Below are 15,191 nucleotides of genomic sequence, written 5' to 3'. Positions count from 1 at the left end.
TTCCTGATCCCTCACCAATGATTTGATGAGAACAAGTCTCTGAATATGGATTGGATATTGCCTTGGTTCTGGACTCGCCAGAACTTCAGAAAAGGATGGATTCGCCTATTTATATCATCAACCAATCTCTGTAGATTGACGAGGACTTCTGTTCTAGGACCACTAATTATTAAAGCATTCCCTATGGTATAAAAACCTATAAATCCCAAACCCAATATAATCCTATCTATCTGGAACATTGGAGATCACAAAAATTGACTTGTTGATTAACAGATCAACTATAACATTACAACCACCTTCCTAATATTGTATGGACCCCTTGTTGCAAATCAGCTCTGACCTATCAAGGCAAGAACTTCAGAAGATCTCTGACGTTGTTGTTGTCACCACGACTCTTGTGCAGATCCTTTAAGTCCTGTAAGTTGTGAAGTGCAGCTTCTATAGATCGGATTTTTTTTTAGCTCATCCCATTGATGCTTAATTGCAAATTTTGGGGCCAACACATTCTTCTCAAATCATTCCCAAACATTGTTTTGCAGCGTGGTCGCGGCATTATCCCTCTAAAAATGGCCACTGCCATTAGGCAATATCATCTGCACAATGTTTAGGTAGGATATGTAATAATGCCGTCATTTTATGGAGCATCAGATGCTGGAGCTATTCTCTTTAAAAGTTTAATAGGTGATACATGTGACATCCACACAAATGCCAGGACCCAACACTTCCAGCCCAGGCCATTACACTTCCTCCGGGGACCAGCCTTCTTTGCTTAGCTTATCGTGACGCCATCTCTTACATCCAGCCATCCACACATATGGAGTTCTGGATCTGATACGTCTACTTTGCGATGTGGCTGGGATTCCACTTTTCATTTTTGCATTTTTCTGTCTGATGTGTTTGTTTTTCCCTTCTGCTCCTGTAATCCTCAGGATGAGGTGAGAATGCAGAGGGTGAGTAAGAGAGTGCACACCCTGGAGGAGGTGAATAACAATGTGAAGCTGCTGCAGGAAATGCTGACACATTACAGCAAAGAAGACTCCTCGGAGGCGGACAAGGAGCTTATGAAGGTACGTGATGCAACAGCAGCAGTTAAGAATAGAAGACGTGATTGTCATATTTTGCGCAAACATTTTCATGTTACCAAACCAAACTCAACCTGACATAATGGGTTTTACCTTCCAACGTCACCATAGACATGAATGCATTGCCAGGCATCTCTTGTGATGACTTGTTAGATGGGAGAAGAAAAATCTAGGCGATTAATAGGTAGTCAACAGCCCAAACTGACTGTATAAACTAAGCACATAGCTCTGTAAGGGATCTAGTCCCTATGAAAATCCCACCTTTTCCTAAATGAATTGTGGCCACAGCGCATTAACATGGTGTTACAAGAATCGCAGGGGCTCCTGGCCCCATGATGGGGGTGAGCAAGTGATTATGGTCCTGGCGTACAATGGAGCGCGTCCTGGCTGCTCAGCCATCCGCTTATTCCTACCGTCTGTCTCCTGCCTGGTTATTGCTTCCACAGTTGTGTCTAATACAAGTCTCTATTGCTTGTAGGAGCTATTTGAGAGATGCGAGAGCAAAAGGCTCACCTTGTTCAAAATGGCCAGCGAGACTGAGGATAATGATAGCAGCCTCGGTAGGAGACTCGATTCTGTGCATTGCCTATATGTCTTATGTGTTCTCTTTAACCCCTTCATGACTTGGCTATTTTCTGTGTTTTTTTTTTTTTTTCGTTTTTTTTCTCCTATTTTTCCAAGAGCCATAACTTTTTTTTATTTTTCCATCCACCTAGCTGTATAAGGGCTTGTATTTTGCAGGACGAGTTGTATTTTTTTATGACACCATTGATTGTACCATATAGTGTACTGGAAAAAAAATGTCAATTGTGTTGAAATTACAAAAAAAAAACTGTGCAATTCCACTATTGCTCATGTCGCCATTTCATGTGTATTTTTTTTTTATTGCTTTATTTTTAATGGGTCAAAAGGGATGTGATTTGAACTTTTATTTTTTTTAACACATTTTCTTTTCACTTTATACTGTATTAAATAGTCCCCTTAGGGGACTGCAAACTGCCGTCATCTGATGACTAGTGCTAGACATAAAAATGCATCAGCACTGCTAGGTATAACTGCAATCACGATCTCCTATGATCACCAGATAAACACTGGCTTTCACAGGAGAATCGTAGTGACAGGCACAGGGGTATTCAGCAGACCCCTGGCTGTCATGGCAACCTATCGGCGCCAAGCAATCACGTTACACGCCCCTCCTACCCCCGTCAGCGTGTGATAAATGCCGCCGTCAGAACATTTAACAGGTTAACAGCCGCAAGCAGAGCTCCACTCCACCCTCGGCTGTTAAAGGCATATTGTGGCTGGCAGCCATCATCTGCCAGAAAAGATGCGGGTTTGGCTTGCCAGCCCGCATCAAAGGCAGGGACGTGACATATGACGTAAGTTTACGATATGTGTCGTGAAGGGGTTAAAGGATCTGGAGCTCTGCTGATATTTTTATTCTAGTAAATTCTTTAAAATAACATATTAATTCCAGAGCATCTCTGTGCAGCTCCTCAATTCTTCTTCTTGGAAATGTGTGAACAAATTTACCACTCGGTATTACCATTGTCCCTTGTCCATAAGTTGGTCCTTTAAAACCTCTGATATGGCCAGCACCGACTAGGCAGTGTCAGTGTGTCTTTGAGCCTTGCCCAGTCATATGATAAGGGCAGTAGTAACACCCAGATTTGGTCGTCTGTTACACTGATTTTTTTAATTTTTGTAATTCAGGGGACATTCTCCAAGCCAGTGACAATGTGTCTCGTGCCATCAATATGTACAAGGTTGTTGTAGAAGGTCAAGAAATCAATGGCGAATTGGACCTTCCAGAATCCACAAACAATAACGGTCAGTGCCATTTTATCACGAAGCTTGCTAAAAGGTACGGTAGTATTCCGGCTATGCTCACTTCTGCAACGAGAGGTGAACTGAGTGGTTGACATTATGCCTACCAATATCTGGAATACCTGGCGTGCAATCATCAGGAATCGAGCCCATTAACCTAATATATGAGGAACTTTTTGTGTAGATTTCATTGCTAGAGAGCAGTTTCTTAGGTAAACTAAGCTATTTGGATCCCAAATCAAGTGTTCAAAATCTGACATCAGAATGGATGCCTTAAATACATTTTGTATTTAAAGGGATAGTCTACTACTCGGACAATTCCATCACAATCTGTATGTTTGCCCTCTGGTGCCGGTGCCAGTCTAGCAGTGTCACCACTGGCTCTCCTGGGAATCTCATAACATTGTTACGTCACGTGGTTCCTGTGGCCAATAAGTGACCCTTCATTGTCCCCTACTTTGGACAGATCACATACATCCGGAGAAGTGAGCTGCTGCTCTCCTACTTCCTTCAGATGTATGTGATATAGTTCAGTCCAGAAATATTGAGGGCCTTGAGAAAGGCTCACACTTGGAGCCGAAACGTCACCATTTTGCACTATTAAATAGCACTTTTTCACCTTTTAAACTGGTGTGCTGCCTCCATTTTTTTATCTTTCCTCTAAAGATTACCGTATATATAAATAACTAATCTTTATTAAGTCCATATACATAATAAAACAAAGTAAAAAAGGTTATTGCAGAGAAAAAGATATTCTGGTAGCACCCCATTAATAAAAGGATGTGCCTTCAAGTGGTTAGGAAGTGTCCCTGAAGCTGTAATAACTCCAACTAAATGTCCTAGATATATCTACAGCTGATAGATAATTAGAAATATGGCCCACATGGAGAACGTGTGTGGAATCTGCCTCTACAAAAGGCTGGAATCAGACATTGATAAAAAGAAATCGGGACACTGTCTTTTTTAACCCCTTTACCCCCAAGGGTGGTTTGCACGTTATGGACCGGGCCAATTTTTACAATTCTGACCACTGTCCCTTTATGAGGTTATAACTCTGGAACGCTTCAACAGATCCCGGTGATTCTAAGATTGTTTTCTCTATCGCCTTTCATTGGGGGACACAGGAACCATGGGGACACAGGAACCATGGGTGTATGCTGCTGCCACTAGGAGGCTGACACTATGCAAATAAAAAGTTAGCTCCTCCTCTGCAGTGTACACCCCACCGACAGGAAGTAGGATCTTCAGTTTAGCTTAGTGTCAGTAGGAGGTGGACACGGGTCTTTCATTAGACCCTTATCTACCTCAATGTGCGTCGTTTCCTTTCAGGTTTTTCCGGAGGGATACAGGGTGAACAGTCACACCTGTAGTCCCACTATGCGGACTATGAGTACGGCGTGTACTGCCACCCCGTATCCTCATAGATTCCTCTCCAGGACCAAGATCCTAGCACACAAGCGTGCTCAGAAGTCCGGTCCTGGCTCCGTCCCCCACCCACTCGCCCACCAGAGCCTGTCGGTCGGAGGAGACGAGGACGTCCATCAGCTCCGTGGACGTCTCATTCCTTCCAGGTTAGTACCGGCGGGGGATCTTTAGATGAGTATTTTCCCGCCCCACCCTGTGGCTTCCCTGGATCCCAGAAATAAAAAAAAAAAAAATCCTATTTAGGGGGGTTTTCTGATGCGAATCGCATCTCTTTTCAGCCGCGCCACTTCCGTGGATGCGGCCTCCCTGTTCCGGCGCGGCTGCCTTTACGGACCACCGCGCCGCTTCTTGTCCAGGCACGCTATCTGCGTGGCCTTGCTCAGGGGGGGGACATTTCCGCCTCGGGTCCTGCAGGCTTCCTAGCCCCAGCTTCAGCGCGGTGGCTTCGGCCCTCAGTGGCTCCCCTGCTCCGGCCGCTGTTTGCGGCCGTTCATTTCTTTTCTGCGTGGTGGCTTTGCGTCGCATCGCTCTGGCCGCTATATGCGGCCGTTCTTTTCAGCGCGGCGGCTTCCCAGCCGCCACATCGCTTCGGCCCTCTCTGGCTTCCCTGCTCCGGCCGCTGTATGCGGCCGTTCATTTCTATTCAGCGCGGCGGCTTTGCCGGCCGCCGCATCGCTTCGGGCCCACTGCAGCTGCGTCCCTCTGGCCGCTTACAGTGCTGCTCATCCTCCCTCAGTGCGGCGGCTTGCCAGACCGCCACACCGCTTGGGACCTGCGGCTGCGCTACTCCCGCCGCTGTAGGCGGCCGCTCACCATCGCCTTCTGCGGCGCACGGTTCTCCGCTGCGGCCCTTCCATGCCGGTCACCGATCGCTAATTTAGGCCCCGGCTTCTGCCTGGGCCTACTTCCGGTGCCGGACTCCGCCCCCCTTCCTTGTTCGTCGGGCGGGCTTTTCTCCCGCCCGACAATTTCACTGAGAACCGCCTTTTCTCCTCCCACCGGCGCCATCTTGGGACTCCTGAACCACGAGTCCCCTCCTCCGGAACAAGAGAGTGAGATAGTACAGTGGTAAGGTGTGCAGGCTTGCAAACAGAGAGCTGTGAGTTCGAACCCCAGCAATGAAAGTTAATTTTAAGAAACGCAGATCGATCAAGATTACGGCAGCAGGCCTTACCACCCTCCTGCCTAAGGGTCTATTTCTCGCCGGAGGTCCATACCATCTAGCCGGACAGCTTCCTCCGGATTTCGTCTGCCGTAAGTAGCTCTGCACCGCAGACTGACACTCCGCTATGTCTGTCCTGCAGCAACCCGATTGTTCCCACCGCCCAGGATCCCCCAGCCGATCCGCCCCAGAGTGATACCTATCCCAGGCTGGGCCTCCTCTCTGTCTCAATCGGTGGCCAATTTAACAGGGGTGTCTCAAACCCTGGTTTCCGTGCTGGATCGGTTACCCCTGCAGACCCCCGCAGTAGCCACCGGGTCGCAGGAAGCTCCGTCCAAGCCTTCCAAGGCTAGCTGCAAAAGGTCCAGACAGGAACGCCGGTCTGAGTCCTCTTCTCGCTCCATCTCGCCACTCGGTCCTCCTCTGCGGTCGGCGTCCTCCCGATCCTCATCCGCTGAGTCAGGCGAGGCTTCTCTGATGCGCCTTCGGAGGATAATTTGTGGCTGGATTCGAACCAAATCGCTAACATGAGGGATATGGTTCAAAGCCTCATTGGAGCGACCAATCAGACCTGTGGCATCGAAGATTCCTCTACGAAACCCGCAGATCAGGCGGTTTCGTTTAGACGGTCTAAACTACCTCCCAAGGTATTTGCTCCTCATCCTGAATTCGAGGAGCTTCTGGCCAGAGAGAGCGAATTCGACCAGACGTTCTCAAAGAGACAAGCGTCTTGGAGTCTCATATCTCTTTCCTCCGGATCTCATTGCCAACCGGAATGAGAGGCGTTAGAGAACGACCTCTCCCCCTGTGGATCCGTCGACCGCTAGACTTGCCGCCAACACAGTCCTTACGCTGTCCGGTGGGCGGCTCTGAAAGATTCCATCGATAGGATCATGGAATCCTTCGTGAAGTCGGCCTTCGAAACTGCCGCATCATCCCAATGCCCGGCTTTGGCTTCCTCATGGGTTTCGAAGTCTGTATCTGAGGGGCTAAACAACTCCGTTGGGGCATTCAAGCTGGAGCTCCGTCAGGCCGGCTGGCGGAACTTGCCACCCAGATTACTCATGCCGGGGAATAATTTGTTCCCGGGACGTCGCGTCTTCTGCCGCACGGGCGCCCAGTAATGTCGTTGCCAGCTGTCGCACTGTTTGACTCAAGAGTCATCGAAGAAGTCCCTCACTAGCCTGCCTTTTCAAGGTTCACGTCCTTTCGGTTCCAAGCTGGACCAAATTATTAAGGACGCCACTGGTGGCACCAGTCCCCTTCTCCAGACCTCACCTACTTCCCCTTAGGCGGCTACTTTGGTCTTTTCGACCTTTCTCGTAGTTTGCGGCATCAGATTCTTCTTCGCAACTGCAGAGGCCACAAGAGAAGAAGGTTTTCTTCGGCTCACTCTTCCCTGGCGTGCCCGCTACTCCTAAGGTGGATTCTCTAGGTCCAGGACTGGAAGTTCCACTTAGGCATGACCCACGACTAGACCCCAGCCCGTTTCTCAGACTGGGCAACCGTCTCCTGTTCCTCAGGGACGTCTGGGTCTCCTCAGCAGAGGTCGCATGGGCCAGGGCACCTGTTCCCTCTAGACACAAAATCTTCTTTTCACGGTCCTGGGATCGTTTCCTTCAAATCCCAACCTACGAGAGACCCCGCTCTAGTCCCGGTTTTTCTTTACTGCCATTGTTTCCCTCCTTAAATCCGGAGTAATCGTTCCCGTCCCAGAACAGGAACGGTTCACAGGCTTCTCTTCGAATCTTTTTGTACTGACAGAGAACGACAAGGGTCGTCCCAGTCCAGATCTCAATTTGCTGAACAAGAAGTTTCGTCGGAGACACTTCAGGACGATATCCCCTCGTTCAGTAATCGCTTCCATGGAGGCTCAGGAATTTCGGTTTCAGGCTCCCGAAAGTCTATCCATCTTTCCCGACATTCTAACTGTTGCGGGTGGCTCGTCAACAGGAAGAAGTTCCTTCTTGTTCAGCGCCTCGTATCTCCGGGCATGTTCTTCGACACTTGTCGGACCAGAGTCTTCCTTCCCGAAGACAAGATATCCCTCCTTTGTCAGGAAGTTCACTTGCTCCAGGGTTCTCGGCTCCCCTCCTTTCCGATGGGCCTTAAAGGCCCTAAGGAGGTTGGTTGCAACATCGGAAGCAATTTTCCCTTCGCCCGTTTCATTCAAGACTTCTTCAGCAGGCTGTTCTATCACAGGGGACAGGTCTGTCTTCTCCCTGCATCGTCCGATCCGGTTTTCTCCCGGGTCAAATGGTTCCTCAACTGGTGGCCGAGGTCACTTCTCTTATCCCAGAGTAGATCCTTCTCAGCATATCCTTCCTTCCAGTTCCCTGGCAGGTGGTGACGACGGGCGCCAGCCCGCTCGGCGGAGGCGCGGGGCTTTGTCTCCTGTTCTTTCAGGGTTGTTGGTCGGCGCAGGAGTCCTCTTTGCCGATCAGTGTTCTCGAGTTCCGGATCATCTTTCCGTCTTGCCTTCACTGGGTAAGGATTCTCAGCAGCCTGCCAATTCGAACCCAGACAGACAATGACACAGCAGTGGCATACGTCTACCACCAGGGGTGGACTCGGCGTTCTCTGGCCTCGGCCGAGATTCCAGGATCCTCCTTTGGACAGAGGCAACGGTCCTGGTGAGCTCCGCAGTGCATGTCCCCGGCGTGGACATTTAGGCCGCCGACTTCCTCGGCTTCGAGGGCCTCGCGGCAGGGGAATGGTACTTCAGGAGGTTTCCCGTCGGATTGCTCTTCGATGGGGGACTCCAAAGGTGGACCTCATGGCGTCCCGATTGAACAGGAGGTCCCTCGGGTCGGCCCAGGGTCCCGTGATCCCCTCACAGTGGTGTTGACATTTTGGCCATTCCTTGGTCGCAGTTCCTGCTCCCCTATCGGTTCCCACCCCTTCCATTGCTTTCCAAGCTGTCGAAAAAGATCAAGGCGGGATGGGTGCCGGTCATTCTGATCGTCCCGGATTGACCCTGGAGGTCTTGGTTTGCAGACATCGTCTATCTTCTCGCGGACACCCCTGGTGCCTTCCAAACAGACCCGATCTGCTGTCTCAGGGTCCGATCTGCCACCCGAATTATCGGTCGCTCAGTTTAACGGCGTGGATGTGGACTCCACTGTTTTTAAGAGTGTCCGGCCTTTCGGCCCGGATGAGTCACACTATAATCCAGGCTAGGAAGCCTTTGTCTTCTTCCAGGATCTACTATTGTACCTGGAAGGCTTACTTTCGCTGATGCGAGTCCAACCGCTTTTCACCTATGTCCCTTTTCCCTGCCTTCCATTTGGTTTTCCTTCAGGCAGGACTGGATTCGGGCTTCGCTCTCAGTTCTCAAAAGGGCCAGGTTCCTGCGCTCTTCTTCCCTTTAAGAAGACTTTATCTCCTCAGCCACAGGTTAAGACTTTCCTTCAAGGAGTAGTCCACGCTGTCCCTCCGTTCAGGGCCTCTGTGGATTCATGGGATTTAAAGGTTGTGTTGGTTGTTCTTAGGGGTTCCCCCCTTTGAGCCTCTCAGGGAGTTTTCCCTGTCAGTTCTATCTCGGAAGGTGGCTTTTCTCAGGTCCATCTCTTCGATCCGCCGCGTTTTTGAGTTGACGGCCATTTCCTGCCGTCCTCCTTTCTTGATATTTCCACCAGGATAAGGTGGTCCCAGGCCTCCGCCTTCCTTCCTTTCTCGAGGTGGTTTTCATCTTTCCACCTCAACGAGGACTTCGTTCTACCTTCCTTTTGTCCAGCTCCGACTCATCCTCTGGAGCGATCGTTGAACAGGCTGGACCTCGTCAGGGCAGTGAGGATCTCCCTGGCTAGCACGGCTGCTTTCCGAAAGATGGATTCTCTTTTCGCCATCCCTGATGGCGTGCGTAGAGGCCTGCCGGCTTCCAAGGCGACGATTGCTCACTCGATCAGAATGGCAATTTTGGAAGCTTACCGGGTCAAGCACAGAGGGCCCCCTCCTGAGATGAAGGCTCACTCTACCCGGGCAGTCAGCGCTTCCAGTGCGGTACGTCACAGGGCTTTCGCCGACGGCTTTGCAAAGCGGCAACCTGGTCTTCCATCCACACGTTTCGCCGAACTACGGCGGACTCCAGCCTGGGCAGAAGGATCCTGCAGGCAGCAGTGGTGAGTCCTCTGGCCTGATGGAAGTCTGTTTTTTCCCACCCCAGGGACTGCTTTGGGACGTCCCATGGTTCCTGTGTCCCCCAATGAAAGGCGATAGAGAAAACAGGATTTTTGGTTGCTTACCGTAAAATCTGTTTCTCGGAGCCTTCATTGGGGGACACAGCACCCTCCCAAGTTGAACAGCTCTGTTTACTGTCTACGTTTGAGTTCTTTGAACACTGAGTGTTTGAAGCTGTTAATCTGTGAAGCGCCATGGATTTTGTTGGCGCTATATAAAGTTTATTATTATATTATCCTTCTCTTTTACACGTTGCTTCTCCTACTGCTTTCTCACTAACTGAAGATCCTACTTCCTGTCGGTGGGGTGTACACTGCAGAGGAGGAGCTAACTTTTTATTTGCATAGTGTCAGCCTCCTAGTGGCAGCAGCATACACCCATGGTTCCTGTGTCCCCATGGTTCCTGTGTCCCCCAATGAAGGCTCCGAGAAACAGATTTTACGGTAAGCAACCAAAAATCCTGTTTTCTTGTAACATATTGTACTTCACGATATTGTTAAAAATTCCTTCGATATAACTTGCGTTTATTTGTGAAAAAAACGGAAATTTGGCGAAAATTTTGAAAATTTCACAATTTTCCAACTTTGAATTTTTATTCTGTTAAACCAGAGAGATATGTGACACAATATAGTTAATAAATAACATTTCCCACATGTCTATTTTACATCAGCACAATTTTGGAAACAAAATTTTTTTTTTTCTACAAAGTTATAAGGGTTAAAATTTGACCAGCAATTTCTCATTTTTACAACAAAATTTAGAAAACCATTTTTTTTAGGGACCACCTCACATTTGAAGTCTTTTTGAGGGGTCTATATGGCAGAAAATACCCAAAAGTGACACCATTCTAAAAATTGCACCCCTCGAGGTGCGCAAAACCATATTCAAGAAGGTGATTAACCCTTCAGGTGTTTCACAGCAGCAGAAGCAACATGGAAGGAAAAAATTAACATTTTACTTTTTAGTCACAAAAATGATCTTTCAGCAATAATTTTTTTAATTTCCCAAGGTTAAAAAGATGAAATGGACCTCAAAAGTTGGTGTCCAATTTGTCCTGAGTACGCTGATACCCCACATGTGAGGGGGAACCACTTTTTGGGCGCACGGCAGGGCTCAGAAGGAAAGGAGCGCCGTTTGACATTTTCAATCTAAAATCGGCTGGAATTGAGATAGGACGCCATGTCGCGTTTGGCGAGCCCCTGATGTGCCTAAACAGTGGAAAACCCCCACAAGTGACCCCATTTTGGAAACTAGACCCCCTAAGGAACTTATCTAGATGTGTCGTGAGCACTTTAATCCGCCAAGTGCTTCACGAAAGTTTATAATGCCCGGGCGTGAAAATAAAAAATCCTATTTTTTCCACAAACATGATTGTTTAGTCCCCAATTTTTTATTTTCTCAAGGGTAAAAGGAGAAATTGGACCTCAAAAGTTCTAGTCCAATTTGTCCTGAGTACGCTGATACCCCACATGTGGGAGAAAACTACTGTTTGGGTACACTTCGGGGCTCGGAAGGGAAGTAGTGCCGTTTTGAAAAGCAGACTTTGATGGAATGGTACGCGGACATCATGTTCCGTTTGCAGAGCCCCTGATGTGCCTGAACAGTAGAAATCCCCCACAAGTGACCCCATTTTGGAAACTAGACCTAACTGGGAACTTATCTAGGTGTGTGGTGACAATTTTGAACCCCCAAGTGTTTCACTTAAATTTATAACGCCCGGGCGTGAAAATAAAATATCCTATTTTTTCCTACAAAAATTATCATTTAGTCCCCAATTTTTAATTTTCCCAAGTGTAACAGGAGAAATTCGACCCCAAAAGTTGTTGTCCATTTTGTCCTGAATACGGTGATACCCCACATGTGGGAAAAAATACTGTTTGGGCACACGTCGGGGCTCGGAAGGGATGTGGTGACGTTTTGGAAAGCAGACTTCGATGGAATGGTCTGCAGGCGTCATGTTCCGTTTGCAGAGCCCCTGATGTGCCCAAACATTAAAAAAAAACCCACAAGTGACATTTTGTAAACTAGACCCCCAATGAACTTACATAGATGTGCCCCCTTTTTGGAACTAATCTACTGTTTCCTGTAAAGTAAATTAGTAGTGCATGGAGGTGTGGTACAATCTGAAGCAATCCTTCATACACAGGCCAGGTTTTTCGGGGCAGGTGTCGCATTGATAAATGGTGTCCTTGCGTATTCCCCTTTTGTAACACACTCGGCACCTTTTTTGCGACTTACCTCTTTTTCCAGTTTGCGGGACCTCCCCTGGGAAATGCTGACCTGGTACAATACGAGCACCTTCAGTTCCGGAAGTACTGGGGCCAGCTCCTTCCCTCGTGCCAAATAACAGGGCCTTAACCACTACCTCCTGGAACTGAAGGTACGACGTATCGGTGTGGCGTGCACATCGTAACAGCAGGAAAGCGTTGAGCATTGCCATTTGTACGATGTGCACGGACAGCTTTTTGTACCACACCTTGGCCTTCCTCAAAGCACTGTATGGTTGGAGGAGTTGATCAGAGAGATCAACGCCCCCCATGTTTTTGTTGTACCCCAGTACACAGTTCGGTTTGCAGACCTGTGTAGAGGTACCCCGTACAGTGCTGAGGGCACTGCCATCACCGTGTATGGTGGTCAAGAGAAGGACTTCCCTCTTGTCCTTGTACTTGACAACCAGCAGGTGGTCGCTACATTGGGCTCTGCTCTCACCTTTTCTGAGCATCTGCCCAAGTAGCGTCTTTGGGAGGCCTCTCTGATTTTTGCGGACAGTACCGCAGGCTGCGGTACCTCGCGCAGAGAGGGATTTGTGGAGTGGCATGCTGGAATAAAAGTTATCGGTGTAGAGGTGATAACCTTTATCCAGCAGTGGGTGCACCAAATCCCACACAATTTTCCCACTCACTCCCAGGATGGAAGGACACTCAGGCGGTTCAATCCTGCTGTCCTTCCCCTCGTAGACTCTAAAGCTGTAGGTGTACCCTGAGGTACTCTAACACAGCTTGTAGAGTTTGATTCCGTACCTGGCCCTCTTGCTGGGCAGGTATTGACGGAATCTGAGCCGCCCCTTAAAATGAACCAAGGACTCATCCATGCAGATGTCCCTTTTGGGCACGTACACTTCACCAAACTTTTTGTTGAAGTGTTCGATGACCGGCCGAACTTTGAACAGACGGTCAAAGTTGGGGTCATCTCGGGGGCGTGGCTATGTAAGCCAAGAGAGAAGACGCACCTTTTGGAGGCTCCCATTATCCTGACCTGAATCAGGCCATTAATCCCCCTGAACTACAGCTGCACCGGCTGAGACTGTGCTCTGAGAGCTCGGGAGACCGTCGACCCCTCGGGCGGCGGCGGTGGAACGCTGGAGTGTCGGTATCTGTGGCGGCCTGGAAGAGCGGCAAAGTCCCTTAGCTGCGGCGGCCATCTTTGAGCGCGGCTCCGGCGGGCGGGACGCAGTGCCGGCGGAGGCTGAAGCCGGGTGGATCCCCTGGGAGCATGGCAGGCATTTACATACAGCGGGGACGCTGTGGAACATCGAGGAGCAGGAGGCAGGTGCCGGGTCTGGAGCGGCGGGCGGGCCCTGGGGGACAGCGGCCATTACCACAGCGCACTCTCCAGCAGCAAGGAGAGAGGCGCTATATAGCAAGACTGCGGTGCATTCAGGAGGTGAGCTACCGGCCTGAAACACTAAAAAGGGGCAGAGCGGTGTGCGCCCTGGAAAATTGGGCCCTGCACTCCCCTTATCAAAAACCCCTGCTTGCACCATAACTTTGGAGGGATCGTCCCCCCTCCCTGCTGTTCTGCCTGGGGAACTGTGGCTGCTCTGGGACGCAGTGCCTGGGCAAACTCCTAAGTTGATACATTTGCAGATATCTGAGACTCTTTGCTTGGTTTGCTGCCTCTCTGGGGTGCATCCCGGTGTTTGGCCCTGTCTGGTCTGCTAGTGGAGAATAGACTGCCATAATAATAAATCTGGTCCTTTGGTGGGGATCTTCTGCCAATCACCATGCATCATCCTAAAGGAGCGGGGGCTGCTGACAAGTTGAGGAAATATGCCAGAGAAGATGCCCCAGATAATACACGCTCTCTCAGAAATAATCCCACGCAGAGTCAACGCAAAAATCGTCTTTCTGACAGCAATGAGGAGGGAGAACAAGACGAACTGACTCTTAAACAAGCATCTGAGCAGTTGATGCAGGCCATATCTCTCACCAGGTCCTCTCTCACTGAGAAAATAGAAGACGTGCATACTGAAGTGGGCCGTCTGCGACAAGATATACAAACTATGAGAGGGCGTATTTCAGAGGTTGAAACAAGGGTGTCTCAGATAAAGGACACCATTGCCCCAATGGAGGCTAAGCTATCAAAGGCCACTGGCTCTGTGAATGCCTGGAAGCAGAAGGCAGATGACCTGGAAAACAGACTGCGTCGTAATAACATTCGAATTATTGGCCTACCAGAACGCTCGGAGGGTCAGCAACCTGAGCAATTTCTAGAGGACTGGCTTAAAACCTCCCTGGGAGACGGATTCTCCTCAACATTTTCTGTGGAAAGGGCCCATAGGGTCCCAACGAGACCTCTTCCTCCCGGAACTCCGCCCCGACCCTTTCTGGCACGTCTCCTTAACTGCAGAGACAGGGATGCAATTCTTCGCTTGGCAAGGCAGAAGGCCCCTATTAAATTCAATAACGCCACTATATCAATCTTCCCGGACTTCTCTATGGAACTTCAAAAGCAGCGAGTTCGATTTATGGAAGTCAAAAAGCAGCTCAGGGATAAAAACATCATTTACTCCATGCTTTATCCAGCTCGACTCCGTATTGTTCATGAAGGCTCCTCCCTGTTCTTTACTGACCCGGCGGAGGCGGTCGAGTGGTTACGGTCATACAAAGGGCCTAGTACCCCGGACTCTTGAGTAGCTCTTTCTATCTGATGGCAACACAATCTAGAGCTCTCTATGTGGGTGCTGAGTTTGTCAACTATACCGGACGCTGATTCCAGTGAGGGTATCCCCTATTCTACTCAACTATAGGAGTGTAGGATTATACTCCTCCACTGTTCAAATGTTGTTTGGTTTGGTATTTTACACCAGTTTTAATTGTTTATGTTTATTAGTCGCCAGTGATAACCTTATGCTCTATATGATGTTCCTGATTTCCGCCCAGGCTGTGGTGTATATTATGCCTTTTCCCGAACGTAGATGTGGGATCTGAGATTGTATGTATGACGTGGAACATACGGGGTATTAAGACTCCTCGAAAGAAAATTAAGGTATTTTCACAAATTAAAAGGTATCATCCACATATTGTAGCACTTGTGGAGACGCATTTGACCAGAGACACAGCTAAGTGTACGCAAAAGCCGTGGGTGCAGTGGTCCCTTCACGCATTTCACACCAGTTACTCCAGAGGGGTCTCCCTGTTGGTACATAGGAATGTCAGGTGGGAGGCTAGAGAGTCACGACGCGATCCCGAAGGTCGCTTTGTTTTTGTTCATGCCTTTATTAATATGCGGGAATA

The 15,191-nt window shown here is 49.2% G+C and overlaps 1 protein-coding gene across 2 annotated transcripts in view; it reads left to right on the top strand.

Annotated features, from left to right (window-relative positions):
* The window catches only part of GGA3 (golgi associated, gamma adaptin ear containing, ARF binding protein 3), an 80,011-nt gene that overhangs the window by 24,862 nt on the left and 39,958 nt on the right, over positions 1 to 15,191 (top strand). For both annotated transcript variants that reach the window (XM_069752168.1, XM_069752170.1), the window contains exons 8-10: positions 930 to 1,067; positions 1,561 to 1,642; positions 2,796 to 2,912. In XM_069752168.1, the coding sequence (XP_069608269.1) occupies positions 930 to 1,067; positions 1,561 to 1,642; positions 2,796 to 2,912 (337 nt within the window). The remainder of the gene's footprint in view (positions 1 to 929; positions 1,068 to 1,560; positions 1,643 to 2,795; positions 2,913 to 15,191) is intronic.

Source organism: Ranitomeya imitator, chromosome 2, assembly GCF_032444005.1.
Source record: "Ranitomeya imitator isolate aRanImi1 chromosome 2, aRanImi1.pri, whole genome shotgun sequence".
Lineage (NCBI taxonomy): Eukaryota > Metazoa > Chordata > Amphibia > Anura > Dendrobatidae > Ranitomeya > Ranitomeya imitator.
This window is presented reverse-complemented; position numbering and strand designations above follow the sequence as displayed.